The sequence below is a fragment of the Zalophus californianus genome, chromosome 3 (genome assembly GCF_009762305.2).
Source record: "Zalophus californianus isolate mZalCal1 chromosome 3, mZalCal1.pri.v2, whole genome shotgun sequence".
Taxonomy (NCBI): domain Eukaryota; kingdom Metazoa; phylum Chordata; class Mammalia; order Carnivora; family Otariidae; genus Zalophus; species Zalophus californianus.
Window position 1 is genome coordinate 147,661,952 of NC_045597.1, and position 27,781 is coordinate 147,689,732.

Below are 27,781 nucleotides of genomic sequence, written 5' to 3' on the forward strand. Positions count from 1 at the left end.
TCATTCAAATATTTACTGAGCATTTCCTTTGTGTTCTAGAATCCCATGTGTGAACAAAACTGACAAAGTCCTTAATCTCATAGAATTTACACTGTAACCTGGGGTGGGCATCAAAGGTTAAGGACATAAACAAGATAATTCCAGATATTGATAAGTACTCCCCATCTCATCTGGGACAAAAGCCAAAGAAACTATGATAGCTTGCTAAACCCTACATCTTCTGGACATCATCTCTCCCCCAATACATCTCTAATGTCCTCCCCTGTTTCTCTTCCTGGCTCTCTGCTCCAGCCTCATGGACCTTGCTATTCCTTAAACATTCCAGGCATTCAGGGCCTTTGGTCTTGCTGATCCTTGTGTAGAGCTCTTCCCCCTACATCTGCATTGCTCATCCCTCACCTTCAGGTCTTTGTTCAAATTTCACCTTCTCAGTGAGGTCTTCTTTGACCGTACTCTGAAACTGTAGCCTCATTCCCACCATGGCACTAACTATTCCACTTCCTTGCTTATTTTTCTCACTGGCACTTAATAACTATCTGATAGACCCTTAATTGTTTTTTCACTATCTCCTTTTAGAATGTAAGCTCCATGAAGATCACAGCTGTACCCCCAAGAACCTAAAATAGGCATATATTTAGGAAGAAGAGCATTTAGTAAAATAAGAGGGACAATGGGAATAACTAATGAGAGGCACAAGAACTCTGTTTTGGTTATGTTGAGATTGAGGTACCCATTAGATAGTCAAGTTGAGGTATCACATAAGAAATAGGATGTTTAAGACTGAAGTTTAATGGAGAGGTTAGGACTGGAAAATTATATTCTTTGTTTCATATAGATATACAATAAAATAACAAATCTGAATACCTGAGATCCTCAAATATCAGAAATTTTTCTTTGACTTTTCATCAAAACAAATTCCTAGTATATCCTCGGAAGTTGACAGCCATTTAGCCTAGAAACTTAACCTGCATTTGGAATGATAGCCCTGGAAGTAAACCCAATACCCTCAGTCACTTAAAAGCAAAAGTCAGTTAGTTCAATTATTTGCAATATAGAGTCAGGCACTTTAAAAAGATTATCAACCAACAATAAAATTTTACCAATATTGTCAGATAAGTGCAATAATCATTCCTTCTCATATTTGAGTTAATTGAAGTTCTACTACAACATTTTTTTCCCCAAAAAACCTATATTGATCTAAAGGATAATGCAGAGAATGACCACTTGTTTTGGCCCTTGATGATTACATTTCTATAAAATGCACAATATTTTTATATAAGATATCTCATTGCATCCTTTTGTGAGACAGGCAGGGAAGACAGTCTCATTCACATTCTACATGATGAGGAAACAGTCAAGTAAGTTGGATTCAATTTGCCAGTGTTCACACAGCTCGAAGAAGTGAAGCTAAGACTCAAATTCAGATTTTCAGCCCCCCTAGTGGTGGATCTTTGTAAAAATTTTCTCATCATTTCTAACTCCTTAGGCTAAATTTGTTTTACAGGCATACTAACCTCCCCTGGAACTTAGGCAACTTTTGGTTCCGTAGCAATTCCTCCAGATTTCCTCTTGGTATTGCCTCAAAATTCTCCTGGTTCTCACTCAAATTATTTCATAAAACCAGCATTTTCCTGTTTGTTCCAATTATCTGCTTTTAATTAGCTATGCAGAATCAGAGTGTTAGAGCTGGAAGGCCCATAGGAATCATCTATAAGGTAATCTCTCATTTACATGTAAACAAATAGGCTTATAGAGATTGAGTAGTTGTGCATAAACATGTGGCTGTTAAGTTACAGAGGGTGCCTCTCCTACCAAATCATATTTTATCTTTCATAATTCCTAAAGGAAGATAAAAGACATGCCCCAGAATTCTAGGGATATTACCTATTTCAGTTTTATTCTCATTGTCCATACACTGAAAGTAATAATAGTGTCTTCTACTTGCCTAAATTCTAGAACTTTCTGGTGAAAAGTAATAAGACCAGGTTTGTCTCAGTACTATTCATGCCTCCAAAAAAAATACTATTTTTACTTTTTTTCCCCTCCCCAACAGGAAATTCTCAGGAGCAAATGCCAGAGAATTCAAACAGTGTTAAGGTAAATATTTTTCAATAAACAGCAATTGGTATATATGGGGTCCAGTTTAATATAGCCCAGTTTTCAAGGTCAAATCAGGGCTTGGGTGGTACTATTTGAGGGACATCAGGAAGCGCACCCCTATTCACAATTTCTTCCTGCTCAGGTCACGTGACCCCTCTGGCTGAGACCTGTCCATGTTACTGGAGAAACAAATTCTCACTTTACAATTAAATTATTCCTTGCTTAAGTGCACAGAATAAGCCACTGTTCTTCCCTAACACCTAAATACAATTCCATTCCTAAACTCTGTTACTACAGTCTCCGAAGAAAACCCTACAGGGAGTCACTTGGCCTTGTCTAGGGCAGGTAGAACCAAGTGAGGAACTTGGAGGAGGCAGGGAGGGAACAGAAGCTTCAAAAACAGAGGAAACTGGTTTGCAGGAAATTAGTGCAGATTCCATCTATTTTTCTGTATTCCAAAGGACTGACTGTTTAAAGGCAGCTTTACAAAAGGCCAGGCTACTCTCCACCATAAACCCAGGAAATTTCCTCTTCCTTGCTCCTTTTTAGAAGTTTCCAATAAGGGCTGAAACTACAGATCCTCTTCTGTTTTTATCACTTTGTTTCTTGGCTCAATTGAACACCACTTCTAATTGAGTTTCCCAAACACCATGCACACATAATCCATCAATTTTCCAATCCCTTCTCATTATTAGAGTAGTTTTCAGAACCAAATCTTAAAATTCTTACTCATACCAAACCCTGAAGATGCTGGGCTAGTTCCTCATTCAACCTAATCCTCATTTATAAATATAAACATCTATTTGACAACCTCAGGCTTCACTTAGACCATATTTAACAAGTAAAATCATATGGAAATAACAGGGAGACAGAGAATCTCTAGACTGACAACCTGATTACAGACTATTTCTTGTGCCAGGCTGAGTCCCTGGCTAATCTGGACCCTTTTGGCTCTTTGCCTTTCCCCTCACTTGTAGCTTTTTCCATGGTGAAACATGGTTGGAACTGGTATAGCTACTCCAGTTCAAAGTAAGGTGTAGTAAGCACATTCCACCCCGGCTCTCTCTCTTTACAACTAAAAATGCTGGAAAACTACTGAGGATGCTGAAAAATGAATAATAGCAGGAGTTTGAGGAGGGAAATAAAAACTCAAAGGATCACAAATACCATTATCAGTTTCCTGCTGCCTCCCCCCACCCCTGCCCCATATCTCCAAGTTTAGACCCAGAGCAGTTCAAATCCTGGACTTACATAGAATAGGCAGAATAAATCTTTAGGAGAAACCATTGCTCTCTTACCAGAATTAGGAAGAAGTTCCTGTGGACTGGGAAGTAGAAGAAACTCACTTTTTTCCCACTTTTCCCGCCTCTCTTGGTTCTGCCTCAAGGCAAGTTTCAGACATGAAGCTACATAGCAATGGCAGCAGAGGCTGCTGGGGCACTTAAAACTCAGACAAAATCCTTCTCTCTGACCAGAAGAATTAGGAAAAGGTCTCCAGAAACCTGAAGAATATTAGAAGGAAATCTGCTACTTTTTTCTCTGCTTTCTTTTGTCATTTCACCCTAGACATGGATGCAGTTATGGGATGTGTGAGACAGCACACAGGGAGGGTAGCCACAGCATTTAGCCATAGAACCAGAAAAGGGGACTTCTGAGTGTTAAAGATACTAAAAAAAAAAAAAAAAAAAGTCACAGAGGATCATCAAAAAAGGATCCCCTACAAATCTGTCTGAAAAGTCTCTCCTGAGCTGTGCAGGTATGGAACTGACCTGAACTTGTATAAACAAAAGGCTTTGAGAACTTCAACTGTAGCTTTAATAGTGGTGCATACAGAGGGATACAAAAAAGTACTGCCAGGACTTTGGAAATTGAATTTACATTGGAAATACAGCCATAGAAAGGAGGGTAGGATGTGTGGTCTGAATCTAAGTGGGCTAATTACCTAGTTAAGCAAAAAAAACAAACAAAAATCTCAACCATCTCCAGAGGATTCTAACAGTTCTTGGAATCTCATAAATTATTTAAAATGCCCAAGATAGAATCCAAAATTACTTAACATGTAAAGAAATAAGACAATGTCTACAACTTTTAAAGGAAAGGACAAGAGATGTAAGTCCAATGCAGCCAAGATTTTGGAATTTTCAGACAAAAACTTAAAGCAGTGATTATAATAGTGTTCCATGAAGAAATGGCAAATACTCTTAAACCTAATGCAAAGATAGATGTTTCCAGCAGAACTTATGTATACTTACTCATCTCAGACACTTGGTAGCATCTGCCCTCTGCTTTTAGATTAGGGATTGTCAAGTCAGTCACACGTGGCATTTTTAAAAGGTATCAATATATGCCTCACCCTCAGAAATTTAAATTCAACTGGAGGTTTGGGACCCAGGGATTCATATTTTTTTTTAAAAATTTCCACATATAACTATTGTGCAGCCAATACTGAGAATCAGTGATTTAGATAGTCTCAGCTCCATTTTATTCCTCAGCTCTCCAGAAATATATAAATAAATAAGCTGCCTCAAATCCTCTTGGAGGAGCTATGATAAAACTCTTATAATATCTGGTGGTCTTTACATAAACTATACATAACACATTTTATGTTTCATGTATTTAGGCCTTCTTTCATTTCTCTTCATTGATTTCCTTATTTAATAACTAGTATTATAAAATATATACAATGAAGTCCAGCAACCTATCCCAGTCTATTTTATACATTTCTGAGAAGATTGCTGCTTCTGCATTCAGAGGTGATACAGGCCCATAGAGTAAAACTATCATCTGAGCCATGTTCCCTACCTGACTAGGTCCACATAGCCACTTTATTATTCCAGACCCCAAAATGCCTAAGATTTCCATAACAGGAAATTGGAATTACATAATGAACATACATTTTCCTTCCCCACTTAACCATTATCTCTAGCATCAGAAAAGAATTTATAATTTGTTACTTATTTCAATTAACCCAAAGAGGGAGGGGGCAGACAGAGCTGACATTTTTATTGACTTAAGATGCCTGATCATCATTTAATGGTGGCTAAGGCCCACATCTATGACAAGGGTCAATCCTAGGTGCCACAATTGGCAAAAATTTTGAGCCTAAGACTCAGAGAATAATTCTGAGACTACAGAGCTCAGATACTATTTATGTAAGGTGCTACAATGGTTGTACTACATCTTTGAGGGATTTCTAGGTATCTCTAGTGTGTAGAGTCCAATAAAACGTTAACTATGTACTTTGTCTTCACAGTTTATCACCATCTTTGAAGGAAACAAGAATATTACTGGCAGTGTGTATTCCTCAAAAGAATTCATTTCAGGTACAAAATATACTATCCTTTAGCATTCCTCCTGGAATGACTGGCTCCTCCCTTTCAGTATTGATACCTGAGGTTGAGTACTGAGATTGAAGTAATATACTTACTTATGTATATGTATGTGTGTATAGCCATTTTGCAGTTTATTATGTAATTTTTTTACTTTAACCTCAAACCACAGTAATAAATAATGGGATTAACATTTATTAGGTACCAGATATCTCCATTTTATTAAAGAGGAAAGTGAGAGTCATTGAAGAAGAAAGCAAGAGTAGGTTACTCAAGGTCACCGCATAGTTAATAAACTGCAGAGCTGAGATTCAAACACAGATCTGCCCAACTTCAAAGCTTAAGCTCATTCAATATGACCATAATTCATACACTCAAATGCCCACAGGAGCCAGACAGTTACTATAAAGAAGAGCAGTAGGTTGAGCAGGTCTGTGGTCCACTGGAGATGGCATGTCCTGTATAAAGGAGGAACTGATACTCACATCCAATCACTGACATATTTGGTTGTTGCTAGGTCTTCCAGTTCAAGTCTTAGCCTTTTTTCAAAAGAAGCTGGTGATGAAAGTTTTATGTGAAAATCCTGACTTTTAAATTTGATCAAATAATTGAACGCTTTTGTGAAATGTTTTGTGGGCCAAACTAAACTTGTCTATATCCCCTATACCATACTACTATCCCTCCGTCAATCATAATGCCCTAATTTACAAAAGAGAAAATGGAGGTAATAATCACCTGAGTTTACACAGTCAACAAATGGAGAGCTTTTAGGGCCTGAAAACAGATCTGACTTTGATCCTCCATTTTTGCTTCCCTCCATAATGTGGTTCCATATTGTGGCCACTGCATTCCCAGAATGAGCCTCATTTTGGGTAATGACCAAAGATAGTCCATAGTTTTGCTACGAAAAGAACTATTAAAGGACAAACACAGGGTTCACTACTCTCTCTAGGGATGAGCTTCATGTAGGTTATTAACCTATGATACTAGCCACCCACTGGTCTTGAACAAGATACAAGGAATCTAAAATGGATTCATATTTGAGGCAGTACCCTCAGTATGTTTCCAGGAACGGCTTTGCATTGGAATCATCCAGTGTATTTTTTTTTAACAATGCAGATTCCTAGACTCTCTCTAGACTGCCTAAGTTAGTATCTCTGAGTAATGGTGCCCAGGAATCTGAATTTTTTAATAAGACCACTAATTTTTAAGAATGGAAGCTCTCTAATATCTCCAATAAGAATTTCAGAAGTCTTGCAACAATGTCTCAGTCATGTCAGTAAAAAATTTATTTTTTTCAGAATGTACATCTTTCTCTTTCATCCATGTTTTTGTGTCTTATTGCTGCAGATTTTAGCTATTTCCTTTTAAATTCTTAGGTCATTTTTAAAAATAATAGCACAGTTAAAAACCTAAATATACTTTTTTGTTCTTCATAGTTAAATTTACTGTAGGCTATCTTTGCTTTAATCATAGAATATTATCTTTCTAGAAAAGACAACTCTAGATAACTGCAAGAGGTACAGTCATGAACTTTGGCATCTACTAGAAATAAGAAAATATTGGTTTTTACTGGCATGTGTGTTTTTATGCCCTGTTATAAAGTTTCAAAAAAGTACATAAATGTTCACTTTTGGTCTTTACATGTTTACATGTAAAAATATCATTTTGTGATAATTAAAATATGATATTCTTTAAGAGCCCATGTGCTGAATAAGTCATGTAGAAAAATGAATCCAAATGAAAACTTTTATTATCTATACAGTCTTATCTCACATAACAAAAAAAATCACTTGAAGTTAGCCAACTGAAAATTCACCCAAAGTAGGTGAGAATATATAGCAATTTTAATGCACTTGTACTTTCACTTAAGCACTCTGAAATAGATACCCTTACTGTATAGAGTTGAAAGTTACTTTCCCATGTGAGTTTAGCTCATCTGGCATTTTCCAAGAGTGTTCTGCTAGATAAAGAAAGACATTCTTTACACACCTGACTAAAGAAGCATCAGAATGCAGGAGGTATAATGATGCCATGAGAGTCAGAAAGCTGGACCCTGTTCCAGTGTGGCCATTTTCTACTCATATGACCTTATGCAAGGTATTTGACCTTGCCAAGATTCAGTATTTAAAAATGGAGATATTTTTCTTCCTATTTCCCCTATTACTCTCATAAGAGTGTTAGAAGGATCAAATCAAAAGAGTCTTTTTGAATGTTTTTTAAATCCCATAAAGTATTTTATAAATGTCTCTTTCTGAATTCTAAATCATCAATGCTATAGTATAACTTCTCCCAATTAGAATGTCTAATAAATATCCATATTAATTTTCTGCTTTGTCCACAGAAACTCTCAAGCCTAGTATTTCCAAACAAGGATCTAAAATGCTGGCAAAGCTATCTTCAGCTCTGTCAAAGGTGTTTTCTCGAACTAACACCAATATTTCCAAATCTTCCTCACCACCTCACCAGGATGAGCACTGAAGCTTTTATACCTGATATAACTATGCTTACTTCCCTTAAAAAATAAAGTGGTTTTTAAAGCATAACATATTGTCCTATGAGATGATTTTTATAATATTGAGCAAAAGTTTAAGAGCAAAAGAAAGTGCAGTAGAGATCTGGGTAAGAGAATGTTTTGATGAATGCTTTTGATAAGCATTTTGGTATAAGAAAAGGCAGAGCTGTAGTATCACCTGTGTGTCATAAGGATAAAGAGACAAAAAGTGTACACAGTAACCAGTCAGCACTTAAGCAACCACCGAAAAATGGCCTTGGAGGTAGAAAAATGAATCCAAATGCAAACTTTTATTATCTATAAAGTCTTATCTCACATAACAAAAAAAAATCACTTGAAGTTAGCCAACTGAAAATTCCTGCTAAATTCCTGTTAAATTTTTAGAGGGTATTTTCACCAACATAGTTAGCAAATTGAGATGACACTCAAATGAATTCTATAACACAGATATGAAACTGATTGGTTCACTGATAAAGCTGTATCTGGAGGTTCAAATAAAAGCATACCAGATATAAGAAATCAGTCTTTCCCATCTGAAAATAATGTTTCATCAGTTTATAAATTATCTCCCAAGCAAAAAGATCCAACTATAAATAAAGCACCATCTAGAAAAAATTAATTACTGTGGATAAAATGCATAAAATGACTCCTGTCACTTAAAAAAAAAAAACTTTTCAGAAAAGACAAAGGTAGTTTGTGGATAAATTACCATCAATAAAAAACTGTTGGTCAGCAGTCATTAAATCCTTTATATAAATATTTTTTCATGAATATAAATAAAAGCTATTTTTAAGAACATAAAAAGTAATGAAAATTTAACAAGAGGAATAGCTAGTACAGTGATAAAAGACACTTTTCAAAATCAGTTACTTTGTGACATGGATACAACTTCAGCATGTTTGCCACTGGAATCTAAGGATCTTGTTTAAAAAATCCAAAACAGCAAAGAGTGTCAGTCATCATCACTATCTACCCTAATGCTGATTCATAAATTTTTAGAGAATGTGATGTCTTCTCTTTTATCTGAAATTTTCTTGACAGCAGCCAGTGCTAAAGTAGAAACATTTGAGAAAAATTTTTTTACAAAACTGGATTTTAACAAAGTTAGTGAGGTTATGACAGGGAGCTCCTAGAGAAAAAGACATGAATATAAGGTAGAAATTCTACATTCTAATGATAATGAAGTGATTCAATTAGTAATTTAGTCTATTTATAATAATCTCAAATTACTTGATCTCAAAGATCACACAAAGTCATGTAACTTATAGATGCAGACCTTTCAAAAACGTTAGTTGATGAGAAATGATTGGCAGTCCAGTTCAAAACTATTTTCAGAAGAACTCTACCAATGGGCTTATATTGACAAGTATTAAGTACAAAGTATCCTTACAGATGTCATCAAAACCACTGACATTCTATACCATATGCTTTTAAGCTGTCTTTTAAAATAAGATTCTACTGTAAAATTTTTTATCAAATCTTTTCAAAAGTTGATCAGGAAATAAGCAAATCTCTCACAACTGAAATTCACTCTGATTTCAAGGCACTCTGATTCGCCTAGTTCTGTAAATATTTACTATATAAGAATAATATACTCAATAGGAAGGTTTTTTTTTTTAATGATAAAGGAGACTTCCAGTTTTCTCCAACTCAAGTAGAAGAAGAAACATCAAGTACAGAATTACTTGCTAAAGCTGTCAAAATTGGCTCTCCCCCTCCCTGCCCCTCTCTGTCTTCTCTGCACTGGGAGCTGCTCTCCTGCCACAGCCCTTCATTCCCTGAACGCCTGTGCAAAGTTCATCTCCACCCCTTCTTGGTCAGGAGCACCTCTCAGCTGTTGAGCCGATCACTGTGTGCAGTGGTGCTAAAACCACCGGACAGGTGAGGTACCTTATAAGAGCCTCAGCAGCTTGGCAGCCCCACGTCCCCTGACCTCACTTATTCCTAGCCGCAGCTTCCAAACCAGTGCCATTTCAAGGGACATCGACACAGCAGCCAGGTTCATTGGGGCTGGGCTGCCACAGTAGGGGGTGCTGGCTCTGGGGCTGGAATTCGGACTGTGTCTGGGAGCCTCATCACTGGTTATGCCAGGAATCCCTCTCTGAAGCAACAGCTCTTCTCCTACGCCATTCTGGGCTTTGCCCTCTTAGAGACCATGGGACTCTTTTGCCTGATGGTGGCCTTTCTCATCCTCTTTGCCACGTGAAGAAGACATCTCCACCTCCCAAAGGTCTTTCTCCCGTGTCTCATCTGCCCTGTATGTTCTTTTTCCTATACCTCCCCAGGCAGCCTGGGGAAAGTGGTTAGCTCAGGGTTCGACAGGGAGAAGACAAATACTGTAATAATAAGAAAAAAAAGGCTGTCAAGATTATAGAAAAATGGTTAAAATAATGGATAAATTTAAGTCCCAGGAAAAACCTTAATCCAAAAAAGGTTCTGTATTAAATGTCATGTGTTAAATGAAACTTTGGGCATGTTTGGCTAACCTAGTGAAAAAGATGTTAAAAGTATCAATGATTAAATTGGGGAAAAAAGCATAACACCTGATAAATTTTTTGGTAGCTAAAACTTCTAGAAGTAACAGCCTTTGAGCTGTGGTTCCTAAAGAATGCTTTAAATCCATAAGGCATCTTAGGTTGTTGATTTTGTTTGTGCTGTGCTAAAACAGAGGTTGACAAACTTTTTATGTAAAGGCCTAGACAATAAACACCACAGGTTTGCAGAGTGTATGATCTCTTTCAAAGCTATTCCATTGGGCCTTTGTAGCACAAAAGCAGCCATAGAAAATATATAAACAAATAATGGATCCAATGAAAATTTATTTATAAAGAGTAAAATTTGAACTTCAATTTTCACATCACAAAATATCATTCTTCTGATTTTTTTCAGTGATTAAAAATTATAAAACCATTCTTAGTTTTCAAGCTGGTCAAAAATAGATGGCAGTTAGATTTATGCCATTGGTGGTAGTTTGCTTAGTCATTTTCCATAAAAATTTGGGACCCATAAATTAGTTGAGTATGATATGAAGGACACAGAATAATTCTAAAAACAGTAAACTTTACTAGTGAAGTACATTACAAAAAAATGAGTGATTTCAAAAAAATCAGTACATAAATTTCAAACGTTCATCTCTTTAGTGATTTAATTATTGAATATATTGCCAAGAAGGCACATGAGCATTCTATTAAAATATACCTTGAGTTAGAAAAAGAAAAGTTAAATCAACTTTAATTTGAAGCTGAATTTCTAGTAAAAATTATTTATTATCTTGGGAATAGCCAATCAAGATGGATCCAGCCATAATTTCAGAATACTTGTTAGTCTTATTTGTAAAAAAAAAAAAAATCATTAGTATCCATTGCAGCAAAAGGGAGTAAGCAGCTCCAAGTTTTCGTCTCCCACATAAACACTGACAAAAAAGCAAAAACTATCAAAATTAACTCTGTTAGAATTCTGGAAAATAGTCAAAGGTTTACAGCAATGAATTGAACAAGAAAAAGGTAACTTTAAAATGTTAGCAAAGATTTGTGGTGTATTTGCTTGCCCTTGCTCTAATTCCTCCCCAGCATAGTTCTTGAAAAAGAAACCTGCATCCTTAGTGTTAAGTCCTTGGTCCCTAATTCTAGAGGGAGCATAGAAAATCTTATAGGAAAATTATTGCATATGTCCATCCCAAACTGTCTGGGAGATACTTGAATGAGGGATGCAAAGCACTTGTCTCTGTTTCACATAACTAGAAACTCTGACCAGAAAAGCAGGGGACATTCCTCAAAAAGGTGCAAGCCGAGGGACACCTGGGTGGCTCAGTGGGTCAGGCGTCTGGCTCTTGATTTTGGCATGTGCGTGTTTTAGCTCCTGGTTCTCAGGGAAAATCTATGAAAACTAGTTTAACACAAAGATAAGAGACTTCAGTGACCATAAAAGAGAAGCAATATAGCCTTTTAAAAAATAGTTTGGGAAAGTCACTAAACAAATGGACTAATACAGCTTTCAACAGTCAAAAAACAAGCCCTGGAAAAGAGGGAGATCTGATTTCCAAAGTTACCATGTTATACTATTCAAATGTCTGGTTTTCAACAAAATAACTCATGGAATATAAAAAAATAGGAAAGTATGGCACATTTAGAGGAACAAAATGTTAAGAAATAATCCCTGAAGAAATCCAGGCTTCGGGTTAATTATATAAAGAGTATAGAATGACTTTATTAAATATGTTTAAAAAGCTTAAGAAAAATATAGACAAAGAGTGAAGGAAATCAGAAAAACAATGTATAAACTAAATGAGAATATCCATAAAGAAGTAGAGATCATTAAAAGGAATCAAAAGCCACTGTGGAAAATTTTGACATTTCCTCAGAAAAATATTACTCAGCCTTAAAAAGAAATAAAATTCTGACACATACTATAACATGTATGAAACTTGAAAACGTTATGCTAAGTGAAATAAACCAAATGTAAGTGTTATATAATTCTACTTACCTGAGGTACACAGAAAAGAAAAACTCACAGAGAAAGAAGAATAAATTTTTTTTAAAATTTTTTTTAAGATTTTATTTATTTATTTGAGAGAGAGAGAATGAGATAGAGAGCACGAGAGGGAAGAGGGTCAGAGGGAGAAGCAGACTCCTTGCCGAGCAGGGAGCCCGATGCGGGACTCGATCCTGGGACTCCAGGATCATGACCCAAGCCAAAGGCAGTCGCTCAACCAACTGAGCCACCCAGGCGCCCAAGAAGAATAAATTTTAACAAGAACTGGAGACAGTGTGGAATGGGAGGTTATTTTTTAATGGCTGCAGACTTTCTGTTTGGGAGGATGAACAAATTCCGGAAATGGATAGAAGTGATGGTTGCACAGCATTTGTAAATGTACTTAATTATACATTTTTAAATGGTTAAAATGGTTATCTTCTGATAAAATGCTTACTTTTACCATAATAACTTTAAAAATGGCTTTAAAAAGGAACCACACAAGTTCTGGAGGTGAAGAGTACAATAACAAACAAGAAATTTATTAGAGAGGTTCAACAGGAGTTCAACAAGGAGAAGAAATAATCAGTGATCTTGAAGCTATGACAATTGAAGTTATTTAGTTTGAGGACTGAAAAAAAAAAGAATGAAGAAAAGAAAATATAGCTAAAGGACTTATATGAGATGCCATGAAGCAGACCAAAATATGCATTATGCGAATCCCAGAAGGAAGGAAGAAAAAAGGACAGAATATTTGAAGTACATTTTCATATATAACACAATTCTTTCTTCTTTTACCCTGCCCTAAAGCCAGATGTCCTAAAATTGCTAATTTTATACACCAGTTTTAATTCAGGAGCTTAGCTGGTCAACAGTTTTATATCATACTCTATTTTGGGGAAAGCATAGATTTCATTACCAAATGCAATGTGCAATTTTCTTTTGCATCATGGTCAGAAATGCATATAGAAATAGAAGGAAATGTTAAGGCATTGTTTTCTCAATTTTTATCAAACTATTCTTTGTCTAATACCTGACTTGCATTTTTTCCTAAAGAAAGGAGACCAATTACTGAACTAACGTATTACTGCATAAATAGAATTGTGAGTTCACACTCAGATATCTAAGAGGATCTGATTTCATTTGCTGGTTACATTCAATTAAAGCAATTAAAAAATATAATTCTGAGATATAATTTATGTGTTTGGTAAAATAAGGCCCTTGATAAAACTGACTACTTGACCATTCCTCCATTCCCCAACTCCCTATTAAGGTCAGTTCCTAGACATCCCTTTTCCATCTGCTTCCCCAGTCCTGTTTCCCTAATTTCTCCTTTGTTTTCTTGAGACCTACTTTGTTGTGCAATGATGCAATGGATAAATTTTTGCTAATGTGTTAGATTCTTTAACTGCGAGACAGGCACTCAGTCAACAATAGGGCCTTCATACTCTAGGCCCTGATTTTATATATATTTTTTTAGTGTTCAATTTATCCAGTTTATAAATTTAAATCTTCTTAGACTTGTAAACACAACTTGCAATCTGTCACTTATAACAGTTACTTGTAAATATAGTAATTTGTGTTAAAATTAAAAGCACTACTTTTACTTGTGTTCTTTGTTTAATACTCAATTATTCTATCATTTTGGCAGTGTAGAATTACATTAAATACTTACCACAGTTTACAAATTTCACTATGTAAATTCTTTAAGATATTTCAAGGTACATGAAAAAATTAGCCTATTTTTCTCAAGCATTCAAAATATCTACATATCAATCTAGACAACAAATGCTTCCTACTACTTATAAAATTTTTAAATTTAATAAATTAGATTTTTAAATTTGAAAAAATTCAAACACTAACACATTTCAAATAAAGCTTAAATAAAAGCATAACGATTATAAAATTTGTCAAGTACACCCCACACACATATATACAGATAAATATTATTATGATTGCAAGATAGCTCTAAGTTTTGTGACCAAAAACAGGGTTTTAGATGATGGATTTCATTGGTGGGTATCTAATATGAGAGTGCCTGAAATGACTGAAGTTTGCCAGAAACAATTCAGGGGTTATCATTCTAAGGACCAGACCAATCTAAGAACAGTGATCATGGAGGAAACCCAACTGACAATATTTATTCAAATGAAGCAAAGTCATCTTCAAAAGACTATTTGTTCTCTGACACATTGTTTAAATTGGCTGGATATATAACCAAAAGAGACTACTTAAACACAAAAGATCTAAAATGCTATAGATTAAGTAGTTTATTTCCCAATAAGCAAAGTGAGATCCCACAAAAGTCTATGGAAAGGAATATTAAAAAACTTAAGAGAAAGACAAAGAGACTAATGTTTTCTCTGAGTGCCTAAGTATTATCTGAATAAATTTGCAAAGGTTGTGGCTGGAACTTTTGGCTATGGCTTCAAGGAGTTTAATAAATCCTCTTCCTCAAAAAGCAAGTATAAAACCAGACAAAGTTGTTAAAGCAAACCATATGAGGAATCTGGAAATCGGCATATGGCAAACAAAAAATTGGGAAGTGATTATTCATAACAACCTGCCAGAATTTCAGGTAAGAACAGAAAGAGATCTGGTTTTGCATGAGGCTGCTCCCTACCTTCTCTCTCTTTAACTTGATCAGCTGGAACAGTTTTCTCCAGGCTTGAATGACCACCATAACCAGAAGCTTTGCTTCTAGAGAGGGCACATGATTTGGGGCAGAAGGTAAAACCATGAGGTGATTTTTTTCATTAAAGGTAGTAAAGTCAGTAGAAAAGAAAGGAAAAAACCTACAACTGTGCTAGGACTGGTTTGTAGTCATTGTTGGTACACAGAGTGCTCTGACCAGAGATTCTGGGTATTAAGAGAGCTTACAAGGGTGAGATAGGCTATCCACACAATCCTGGCTAACTAGAGACTAAGTACATGTATAGAGGATCCTTGAGATCTTGGATACCTGAGATACCTCAGATACTAAAGAAGTGAAAGCCCAGGAAGAATAGAAGATTGGCTGTATTTTTAATGCATTCTAACAAACATAGATAATTCAGCTGAGGTTTAAAGCCTTAAGCACTTAAGGTATTTCGGCATATCCTCTTCCCCAGTCATTAACTGATACTTAGCTTTGCAGCCCTAGAAGTGACCATTAAGATACCAGGCTAAAAAATAAATAACTAGAATAAAACATACGAGGACAAATATATCTAGGTACATTCTTTGAGGTGATAGATTTGGCAGCTTAATCCAGAAAAGTTGCCAAAAAATTTTAAAAATAAAGAAGGACCCAGATTTGCTATATTATCTAAAATGTACAGTTGTCAATAAAGTTAGGAAACATGCAAATAATCAGGAAACTGTGACCAATACTATGAAAGAAAAGGAGGTAATATAAATGGACTTTAAGAGGACCCAGATGTTGGATTTAGGAGACAAAGATTTCAACTATTATACAAATGTTTAAAAAATTAAGATAGGATAAAATTATTCAAGAAATAGGGATTGGCTATCTTTCTGTTATTTCTGGTTTAATTCCACTGTGGGCTGAGAGCAGACATTATATGATTTATATTCTTTTGAATTTGTTAGGTGTACTTTATGGACCAGAATATGGTCTGTTTTGGTGTATATTTCCTGTATGATTGAAAAAATTCTGCTGTTGTTGGAAAAAATAGTCTGTAGATATCAATTAATTATCCAGTTGATTGTCCTTATTGATTTTATGCCTGCTAAATCTATCCATTTATAATAGAGGGGTATTGAATTCTCCAATTACAATAGTGGATTAATCTATTTCTTCTTGCAATTTTATTAGTTTTTACCTCATGTAGTTTGTCACTCTGTTATTAAGGTGCATACATGTTTAAATTGTTACATCTTGGAGAACTGACCCCTTTATCATTATATAATGTCCATCTTTGTCTCTGGTATCTTTCCTTGCTTTTAATTCTCCTCTAAAATTAATATAGCTACTTCTGCTTTCTTTTGATTAGTGTTACTGTGGTATATTTTTCTTCATCCATTTATCCTTAATATATATATTTGTATCTTTATATTAAATTAAGTTTCTTGTAAACAACATATTTTTTTACCCACTCTGACAATCTTTCAGTTGGTGTATTGATATTCAAGCTAATTATTAACTAAAAGGAAACTAAAGATCAAAACCCAGTAATCTTACCAATTTTATAGATCATTTTTTATCACATTAATGTCAGAACCTTTACTGGCAAATAAACTGGTACAAATATTGCTATATTATAAATTAAATTGATAATTTGAAGTTCTCAAAAACACTAAATTATAAATTTTCCAATATCACACAGAAAAAAAAAATGTGCTCTCAAATATTTCTATGCTGTACTACTTAAAAAATTAAGGGTGCTACTTAAGCTTTCAAAAGTTGAAAAGTATAATGAAATATATTTTTGAGAGGAAGATTATTTTATGATAGTACATTTGATAACTAGCTTTTACTTTGAATAAAATCACATTTGGAATTTCTAAGAAATATCTTAATTCAAAATTTCTTAACCCAAATTTTAAGAAAGTTATAGCAAAGAAGTAACTTGGGGGAAATGGAAGAGTTATGATAATTAAATGATTTATAATGCATAATGCACTTAGGATAGCCTAACACACAGTATATTTAATATATCCACAGATATATTATCACTCAGAATTCATGGAATTTTATAATTTCAATGGATTCTTTTACATAAATTAAAACTCAAAAATTTGACAAACAAATATATAAAAAAATTAGACAAAGATGTGCATGGTGCTGTAATTTTAAATAGAAAAAAACTATCATTAATCTTCAATATATGAATTTAAATAAATTATAATCCAGTCGCCTAAATAAATTCCATTAAAAACAACTTGTTTTTATGAGCAAAGTAACACCATTATAACTGAAGTTTATTGGACTATCAAAATATCTTGACCCTAAACATTAGATGAACTCTTTCTGTTTTTTAGAATTTGGTTATGTAAATAATTAAAACAGTTATATTGATCTTCCTTTTTTTAATTAAACCTTTTTTATCTACTATTTTGTATTCCTTCTATTATGAAATGCATGTCCAAAAACATAATTTTTGGTCAATCCACATCTACGTATTATAATATGGTGAATAATAATGCAGAGTTGGGAAGCAAATGTACCTAGGTTCATATTCCTCTCTGTCATCTATGACCTTTTTAATCTCAGAAAGGTTACTTGCCCTCACTGAAATACTAAGAATTCTTATTTTATAAAGATGTTGTGAAAAAATATGGAGACATGCAGATGATATTGAATTACTACTGTTACTCTGAATTATTATCAACTATCGATCTTGTTTAGTAATTTCATTTTACGGATGAGAAAACAGAGATCCAGAAAAGCTAATAGGTTTATCCAAGGTCATAGATTGTAAAATTTAAAGTTAGGTTTACAACTATTTATTCTAAATAACAATTACTTTGCTATACAACATATTGATGGACTTCAGTTGAATTTACCATTCCCTCAATTTTTTTCTAAAATTAATGAATTAAGACTTGTATAATTCATGGATAGTTTTCACTCAGATCAAATATCCTCTTTGCCATAACTTAGAACAATGCCCTGATGTTTCTTCACAGGCCACAAATATTCACTCCACTATTGAGTTTTCTGCAGATGTTCCATACTCTATAAAAATAGGAGGAGAAGGCAAAAAACCTCACCCACCACCACTGCATATCCAAAAACCTTTCTTGTACCACACTGACAAAATGGCTTCCAGGTAATAAGTTGAGAAATTCATGGGACTCACCTTGTTTTTATTTTCTCAAAGGATCACAGACTTACACTGTATTTTGTCCAATGTCTGAAAACAATATTTCATATATTTTTGTCTGCTTTTAGATTTTATTTTTGCATAAGGAGAGGGTAAATCCAGCCCACTACTCTGTTATGGATGTAAAGAGAAATTATTTTATTTTTACTCTCCTTTCTAAAAAATTAATTTTTTTGGCAAATCATTAGGTAATTTTAGTTGGGAAACTTTCTACCATGTTCTAGTCAGTTGGTATGCTAAGATATTTCACACTGTAGGGTATTTTTCAGTTTAAGTATTTTATACACTAGAGTTTATCAGTTCAGTTCATGATCAAGACGGTTATATACATTCCTTGTTGAATTCCCTCTGAGTCATGAATTCCCTCTGAGCTTGAACCACTAAGTCTAAATATACCCGACCTTAGAAAATTAAGAGTATATGAGTTTAGTTTTTTATTGACTAAGTGTGCTTTAGATAAATCATTTGTTGATGTTCTAAAGACTGCTTCATCCTCCATCATAATCATTCAAGAAAAATTATATTTTGTGTTTTCACGTTTCCCATTGCTAATATGTGCCAGGTTCTGATATAATTAAATATATTTATAAAATTTTACATCTGATCATCTTTTGTAGATGATTACACAGAAGACTAATTTTCTTTAAAAGCTTGAAATATGGGTCTTTTTTGTCTTAACTAGGAAATAAAAGTTTCAAAATAATACTACAACACACTTAGAATAATTGATCATTATCAATAATATCTTTTGGGTTAAATTTTATATTCATTTTCTGAAAATTACATATTTCTAACTTGCTGACAGCCCATTTTAAACACTGAATAAACTATTTTACTCTCTAATGTATTTCTCTTATGACTTTTTATTGTAATATAAGGAAAAAGAAGGCAGCTGCATTCTCCAGCTGTGACAAAGTGTTTCAATAAATGAGGCAATCAACATCAGTAATAAATAAAGCAATTTACTTCTTTACAAAAATGACTATCTCTATTTAATATCAAAGTTGTATCTAGTAGTACAGCCTAGCAGCTGGAATGGCTAAAGTGAATACTCACTGGAAAACTAGGTTGCCATTATGTCAGCTATATTATACTGACAAGGCCATACTAACATTCCTGTGGAAAACATTTTAAAGCTTTCTTTTTGAATTCAGTACCAAGAAACTGTCTCATTTCACTTAGGTCACTGATATTGGTTGAGTGACAGGATGCAGTCCGCTGCTGCTATTGCAAAGCAATTAACTTCTATTTCCCACTATAAGCACAGAGTCCAGAGTGCTCTTTAATGATAAGTAGGAAGAAATATACTAAATCCATAGACTGATGAAAAAAATTATATTGCTTATCCAGATGTTGCTGTGTTTCTAGAACAGCTAAAGGTTATAGAAATAGATAGAGCATGTTCCAATATGAAGCTCTTAGGTAATTCATCATTTTATGAAAACACACACACACACACACACACACAAAACAGACTTCCCCTAGTTGTCAACTATCAAAAATTAGACTTTATAACAAAATTAAAATTTCCCAAAGTATCTTCAGAACTAATTGTGTTTTCTAGTAACCACTAAATCTATGAGGATCTATAGTTAAACTGAGTTTTGTAAGGCTCACTGGAGAAACCACACAACTACTCAACAGCTATTAATCACCTCTCAACCTGAATTCATATACTCACACTAATATTTGGATATTAGAGATCAAGGCATCATGAATCCAGGTATGTAAGTATCAATGACCAAGGACTAGTATAAGTCATTGAAATATTTATAGCTTATATTTGTACACTGCCTTTCAGTTTACCTTATATTTTTGTGTATATTAATATATTTAATAACAAAGGAGTTATTACCTTACTTGAGATGAGACCACTCATTTCATAAGGGTAAATAATACTTTAATGTTGCATATCTATCTGTTTGCAATCTTTCTGTTTGCTAGAATGTGAAAAGGGAAAATTCTACAAAATAACTGTCAAAATAAAGTCATCATTAAATAAATGATTAATATACCAAGTTTGGGAAAGAAGTTAATGATAGAATGAAAAAGAAAAGAAAAATTCTATAAGAGAATTTAAAAAGAGATGATTACAAAGCAATTTCTAATGAATTTGTATGTTTTCATCAATATTTTATCATCTATCTTTTATAATATGGCCTGAAATGTTTCAGTATATAAGAAACAAATTATTATGCATATTATTTGTTGTGAAATTCTGCAGTCTGAGTGTGCTGATGTCCTTGTCAACTTGCTTAAGCTGCTCAGTGCTTCCCAGGTACATACTGAGCAAAATTTTTATATCCCCAAAGGTGTGACGTTGAGGACAAATTAAAGGATTTTTCCATAGCTGTGAAATGGTACAATAAATGTTTTTAGCAAACTAAGGTAGCTTAAAAAACTGCTTCTTGATTTTCTATATTCCAAAAAATGGCCAGTGAGGTAAAACTATTTTCTGAAGAAGATGACAATAACAACGACGTTTGCCTTTTTCATGCTCACTCTCTTAAGTATTCCAGATCACATGATGTGTAATATTAAAACAGATTAAATAAGCCCTCTTCTATTAAACCAAAAACAAAAGAGATTTTCAGAATGATAAAACCATGTCAGTCTTCTTGTTTTGTTTTAGACATTTTTTAAGTTCTATAAATACACAGAATATTTTATAAATATTTCATAAGATATATTTGCATTATTTTTTGTTTTATATATTATATAGGATAGCTATATTAAATAAATGAATATTCTAAAAATTCTCCATTTAAATTTCTAATGTGGTAAATATAAATAGAGCTTACCCACATTAAGGCTCTCAATAATTTTTAAGAATTTAAAATTTCTTGAGAACAATTTTTGAGAGCCATTGCCTGAAATTAATTAGAGTGTGTTAAACCAGGTACATAACTAATATATTCATCTTTTCTAATGGGAACAGAGTTCTGCTTCTGCTACATATAACTAAATAGTTTTTTTTTTCTGTTCTACTAATTAAAAGTTTTAGGAAAATATTTTTCTAATAAACATTACAAATATTGATACATTATCATTAAGCATACATAAATAAAAATTCACATTAATGATATGGGTCAAAAATTTGTCATTTAATTTGATAGTGTATCATTATTGGCAAAGAACTTTCCTTTGTATAGCCATGAAAATTAATTATTATATTAGTGAGTATCTATAAAATTTATCTATATCAGAAGTAGTATATTTTGAAGTAGAGGGAAAACATGTAAACACTCTTCTAGCAATGGTCAAAATGGATTATGGCAACTGATACCAATAATAGTAGCTTCTCCTTTGGTGTTTATGGTAGATAAATCTGAAAGGCTCCTGAAAGCAAATTTTGAGAGCCATTCAAAAGTCCGTGGATATTAAAGAATTTTTTTTGAATGAAAATAATTCTACTCCCTTACAACACAAAATATTTAAGGTAATCAGAAGTTAGAAACAACCTATAGTATGAGAAGGAGAAAGTTAAATCTGAAGTAATTAGAATGTACACGGTGGAATGTAGATTGGCATATCTTAGACTACCTGAATAATCACTTAGTCCTCTCTTCTCCAATTTCTACAATATGTATATATGAGGTTACATTTTCAATTAAACATTTTGTGTCTTTTGTGCAAAACTGGAATAGAAAGTTAAGATGGGTAAGTCTCAGGACGAGACTTCACAAAATTCCCAGTCTCTTCATATGAAAAGTGTCTATTTTTTATTTTGCTAAGTTTTATTGGATCATATATAAGAAAAAGTTTGTGAAAATAAAAATGTTAATTTATGTAGAGGCTGGGAAGACCTGAAATAGACTGAGGGGTTGATCTATCAGTCTACTGTGTCTCCTAAAACTCTCATATAGAATTTTTTTAATAAAACTCTCATATAGAGGGACACCTGGGTGGCTCAGTTGGTTAAGCAGCTGCCTTCAGCCCAGGTCATGATCCCAGGGTCCTGGGATCGAGTCCCACATCGGGCTCCTTGCTCAGCAGGGAGCCTGCTTCTACCTCTCTCTCCCTTTGCTTGTGTTCTCTCTGTCAAATAAAATCTTAAAAAAAAAAAAACCTCTCATATAGAATTATAGTTGGTCATTTTCCATGGCCTTTAGGAGGGCCATTTCACTATGAAATTTAATTGAATATTTGGTTTGTTTTGTTCTTCTCCCAGGGAATCTAAAAGGACCAACTTGATCTCAGTTATGTTAGTTCTGCCTGCTTTGGTTTAAGAGTCAACCTTAGATTCTATCCTGGTTTATTTTGTTTTAGTACCAATTTCTGGTCCATATTTAACTGTTTTGATCTTATTGGAAGAAATTATATATTATTTAATTTTTCATTCATGGATCATAATGGTGATAACTATTAGTGATAACATAAGTAAAAATGTCATCTGTACCTAAATTACACTTTTTGTCTATACAACTTTATTAACCTAACTGACTCATTTGTGCTTCAACAGTTGAATAGACATCCTAATTTACTGAAATAAATTGAGTACAACCGCAATTGTATTGGTCAGAAATTATTACTAGCGCTCATACATTGAGAATCTAGAAAATCTAGACATCTAGTTAAAATTAATTAATCCTAGTTGTCTTGCATGGGGAAACAGTTTAAGCAAATGATTTATTGATATGACAACAAAATCACAGGCAACAAATGCCACAAACAAGTGGAGCTAAATCAAACTAAAAGCTGCTGTGCAGCAAACAGGAAAAAAAAAAAAAAAAAACATTGGAGTGAACAGGAAACCTAGAGAATGGGAAAATTATTTGCAAAACACATATCTGATAAAGACTTAATTATAAAATATATAAGGAGCCATATATATTCCTGCTAGAATGGCCATTTAAAAACAAATAAGTGTGATGAGCACTGGGAGTTATATGCAACTACTGAATCATTGAACACTACATCAAAAACTAATGATGGGGGAGAGAAAAAAAGATGGCAGAGAAATAGTGGACCGTATTCCAACTGGACCCCTGAATTGAGCTGGATATCTGCCAGACGATTCTGAACATGCACAAAATCAGCCTGAGATGTGAGAAGATATATGTGGATTTCTACAAACAGAATATTGCAGGCGGTTGGTTTCGAGGTTTGAAGCAGGGAGCCATGACTCCGGGGTCACATATCAGAAGATAAATGAAAGGGGGAGGGAGCCTTCAGGAGCAAAAGCTTCCTGTGCTGGGGATGGGGCACAGACTCACAGACTGGTAGCAGTGGGGAAAGGATTTTAGAGCAGGCCCCCGGATGGAAACCTGGAGCAGCGGGGCCACACACGCGAGTGAACCGGGGGTGGCTGGTGGTTTTAGAAGCACAAAGGGCAGAGACCTACCTGGCCCTGGAAGTGAGGACTGGGAGCGCTGCTGTCGGGTGCACAAACCAGGACGCTGTGGTTTTAGCAGCACAGACAGGAACGGAGAGTGTGGCCTGGAGAGCTGATTAAAGAACAGATCGCAATCTCTCTGTTCTGAGCCAGAAGGTTGGAAATGGTCTCTTCTGCTCTCTTGGAAAAGATGCAGAAAGCCACCAGGGAAAGCTACCAGAGGACAAAAGCCCCCCAAAAACGGTTTTCACTGAGCACATCCCCACCAGCAGGGGACAGGGCAACTTTGCCCAAACAGGATTGCCTGAGTAACGCCATGGCAGGCTCCTCCCCCAGAAGACAGACTGGAAGAGAAAGAGGCCGACAACCCTAAGGTCCCTATAAAACAAGGGCATCTGGCTTGGGTTGTGATCAATAATTTGGATTCTGTAAACTCCCTCAACCATCACTCAACAGAATGACTAGGAGGAAGAACCCCCAAAATGGGAAAGACTCAGACTGTGATTTTGACCGCAGATTTATAAATGGATACAGATATAACCAAGATGCTGGAAATGGACTCCAACGTAACAGTTATGAAGATGATAGCTAGAATGGAGAAACTGATTAATGGCAACATAGAGTCTCTAAGGGCAGAAATGAAAGCTGAACTGGCAGAACTTAAAAATGCTATCAAGGAGACCCAATCTAATCTAAATACTCTAACAGCTAGGGTGAACAAGCAGAAGAATGAAATAGGGATCTAGAAGACCAATTGATAGAAAAGAATGAAAAAGAGGAGGACTGGGAGAAACAGCACAAAATCCATGAAAACAGAATTAGAGAAATAAGTGATGCCATGAAAGGATCCAAAGTCAAAATTACTGGGATCCCTGAGGGGGTGGAGGGAAATGACTAAAAGATATATTTGAGCAAATTGTAGCTGAGAACTACCCTAATCTGGGGAATGAAACAAGCATTCATGTCCTAGAGGCAGAGAGGACCCCTCCCAAGAGCAAGGAAAACAGGCCAATGCCCTGGCATGTAATAGTAAAACTCACAAATCTTAGAACCAAAGAAACCATCCTAAGGGCAGTTAGGGGGAAAAGATTCCTTATGTACACAGGGAAGAACATCAGAATAATGTCAGACCTACCCACAGAGACCTGGAAAGACAGAAAGGGTTAGCAAAACATACTCAGGGTACTAAATGAGAATAACATGTTGCCAAGAATACTTTACCAGGCAAGGCTGTCATTTAGAATGGATGGAGAGATGCAGAGCTTTCAAGACCAGCAGAAACTGAAAGAATATGTGCCCACCAAGCCGGCCCTGCGAGAAATATTAAGGGGGGTTCTATAAAAGGAAAAGGCCCTAAGAGTGAGATACAACAGAAATTTACACAGATAATTTACAGAAACAAGGAGTTCACAGGCAACATGATGACAATAAATTCATATCTTTAAATAAACACTCTCAACGTGAGCGGCTTAAATGCTCCCATAAAACAGCATAGGGTTGCACGTTGGATAATAAGACAAGACCCATCCATATGCTGTCTACAAGAGACTCATTTTGAACCTAAAAATACAACCAGACTGAAAGTGGAGGGATGGAGATCCATCTTCCATGCCAACGGACCTCAAAAGAAAGCTGGGATAGCAATTCTTATATCAGACAAATTAGATTTTAAGCTAAAGACTGTATTAAGAGTTATAGAAGGACATTATATCATCCCTAAAGGATCTATCCAACAAGAATATCTAACAATTGTAAATATCTACACCCCCAACATGGCAGCAGCCAACTACATAAGCCAACTGTTAACCAAAATAGTCATATTGGCAATAATACGTTAATGGTAGGAGACCTCAATACTCCACTCCCAGCAACAGACAGATCATCCAAGCAGAAAACCAACAAAAAAACAAGAGCTTTGAATGACACACTGGACCAGATGGACCTCATAGATATATACAAAATATTCAACCCTAAAACAACAGAATACTCATTCTTCTCAAGCGCACATGGAACTTTCTCCAGAATAGACCACATACTGGGTCACAAATCAGGTCTCAACTGATACCAAAAGACTGAGATTATTCCCTGCATGTTATCAGATCATAATGCTTTAAAAATGGAACTCAATCACAAGAAAAAAATTGGAAGTAATTCAAACACTTGGAAGCTAAAGACCACTCTGCTCAAGAATGTTTGGGTCAACCAGGAAATCAAAGAAGAACTTAAACAATTCATGGAAACCAATGAGAATGAAAATACATCTGTCCAAAACCTGTGGGATACTGCAAAGGCGGTCCTAAGGGGGAAATGCATAGCCATCCATGCCTGACTCAGAAAAACAGAAAAATCCCAAATTCACCAACTAACTTTACACCTTAAAGAACGGGAGAAAAAGCAACAAACGATGCCTAAGCCATGTGTTAGAAGAGAAATAATTAAGATTAGAGCAGAGATCAATGAATTAGAAACCAGAAACACAGTGGATCAGATCAACAAAACTAGAAGCTGGTTCTTTGAAAGAATTAATAGGATCAATAAACCACTGGCCAGATTTATCCAAAAGAAAAGAGAAAGGACCCAAATTAATAAAATTATGAATGAAAGGGGAGAGATCATGACTAACACCAAGGAAATAGAAACAATTATTAGAAATTATTATCAACAACTATATGCCAAAAATTAAGCAACCTGGAAAAAATGGATGCCTTCCTGGAACCCTATAAACTACCAAGACTGAAACAGGAAGAAATTGACAACCTGAATAGGCCAATAACCAGTAACAAGATTGAAGCAGTGATCATCCCAAAAAACAAAAATCCAGGGTGTGATGAATTCCCTGGGGAATTCTACCAAACATTCAAAGAAGAAATAATATCTATTCTCCTGAAGCTGTTTCAAAAAATAGAAAAGGAAGGAAAGCTTCCAGACTCATTCTATGAGGCCAACACTACCTTAATCCCTGAATCAGGCAAAGACCCCATCAAAAAGGAGAATTTCAGATCAATATCCCTGAGGAATATGGATTCCAAAATTCTCAACAAAATCCTAATAGGATTCAACAATATATTAAAAGGATCATCCACCACGACTAAGTGGGATTATTCCCAGGGATGCAAGGGTGGTTCAAAATTTGCAAATCAATCAATGTGATAGAACACATTAATAAGAGGAGAGAGAAGAACCATATGGTCCTCTCAATTTATGCGGAAAAAGCATTTGACAAAATACAGCATCCTTTCCTGATTAAAACTCTCCAGAGTGTAGGAATAGAGGGAATATTCCTCAATTTCATAAATCCATCTATAAAAAACCCATAGCAAATATCATTCTCAATGCAGAAAAGCTGAGAGCCTTTCTCTTAAAATCAGGAACATGACAAGGATGCCCACTCTCACCACTATTGTTCAACATAGTACTAGAAGTCCTAGCAACAACAATCAGACAACAAAAAGAAATAAAAGGTATTCAAATTGGCAAAGAAGAAGTCAAACTCTCTTTTTGCAAATTACATGATACTTTATGTGGAAAACCCAAAAGACTCCACCCCCAAATTACTAGAACTCATACAGCAATTCAGTAATGTCGCAGGATACAAAATCAATGCACAGAAATCAGTTGCTTTCTTATACACTAAGAATGCCACTGTAGAACGAGACATTAGAGAAATGATTCCATTTACAATAGTACCAAAAACCATAAGATACCTCGGAATAAATCTAACCAAAGAAGTAAAGGATCTATACTCTAGAAACTATAGAACACTCATGAAAGAAAACGAAGAATACACAAAAAGATGGAAAAATATTCCGCCCATGGATCTGTAGAATAAACATTGTTAAAATGTTTATACTGCCCAGAGCAATCTATACCTTCAATGCCATCCCAATCAAAATACCATTGGCATTTTTCAAAGAGCTGGATAAAATAATCCCAAAATCTGTATGGAATCAGAAAAGACCCCGAATTGCCAAGGAAATGTTGAAAAAGAAAAATAAAGCTGGGGGCATCATGTTGCCTGATTTCAAGCTATATTACAAAGCGGTGATCACCAAGACAGCGTGGTACTGGCACAAAAACAGACCCATAGACCAATGGAACAGAATAGACAGCCCAGATATGGAACCTCAACTCTATGGTCAACTAATCTTCGACAAAGCAGGAAAAAATACGCAGTGGAAAAAAGTCTCTTCAATAAATGGTGCTG

General features: G+C 34.8%; 1 protein-coding gene and 1 pseudogene across 5 annotated transcripts in view; both read left to right on the plus strand.

Annotated features, from left to right (window-relative positions):
* Positions 1 to 7,955, plus strand: part of FSIP2 (fibrous sheath interacting protein 2) — a 103,811-nt gene extending 95,856 nt beyond the window's left edge. For 4 of the 5 annotated variants that reach the window (XM_027590452.2, XM_027590453.2, XM_027590454.2 and 1 more), the window contains 3 exons: positions 2,054 to 2,097; positions 5,354 to 5,423; positions 7,774 to 7,955. In XM_027590452.2, the coding sequence (XP_027446253.2) occupies positions 2,054 to 2,097; positions 5,354 to 5,423; positions 7,774 to 7,910 (251 nt within the window). In that variant the 3' untranslated portion in view covers positions 7,911 to 7,955. The remainder of the gene's footprint in view (positions 1 to 2,053; positions 2,098 to 5,353; positions 5,424 to 7,773) is intronic. The other variant, XR_003519251.2, reaches the window with a different exon arrangement.
* Positions 7,956 to 8,194: 239 nt separating this feature from the next.
* LOC113920338 lies at positions 8,195 to 10,150 on the plus strand (annotated as a pseudogene).
* The last annotated feature ends 17,631 nt before the right edge of the window (positions 10,151 to 27,781 follow it).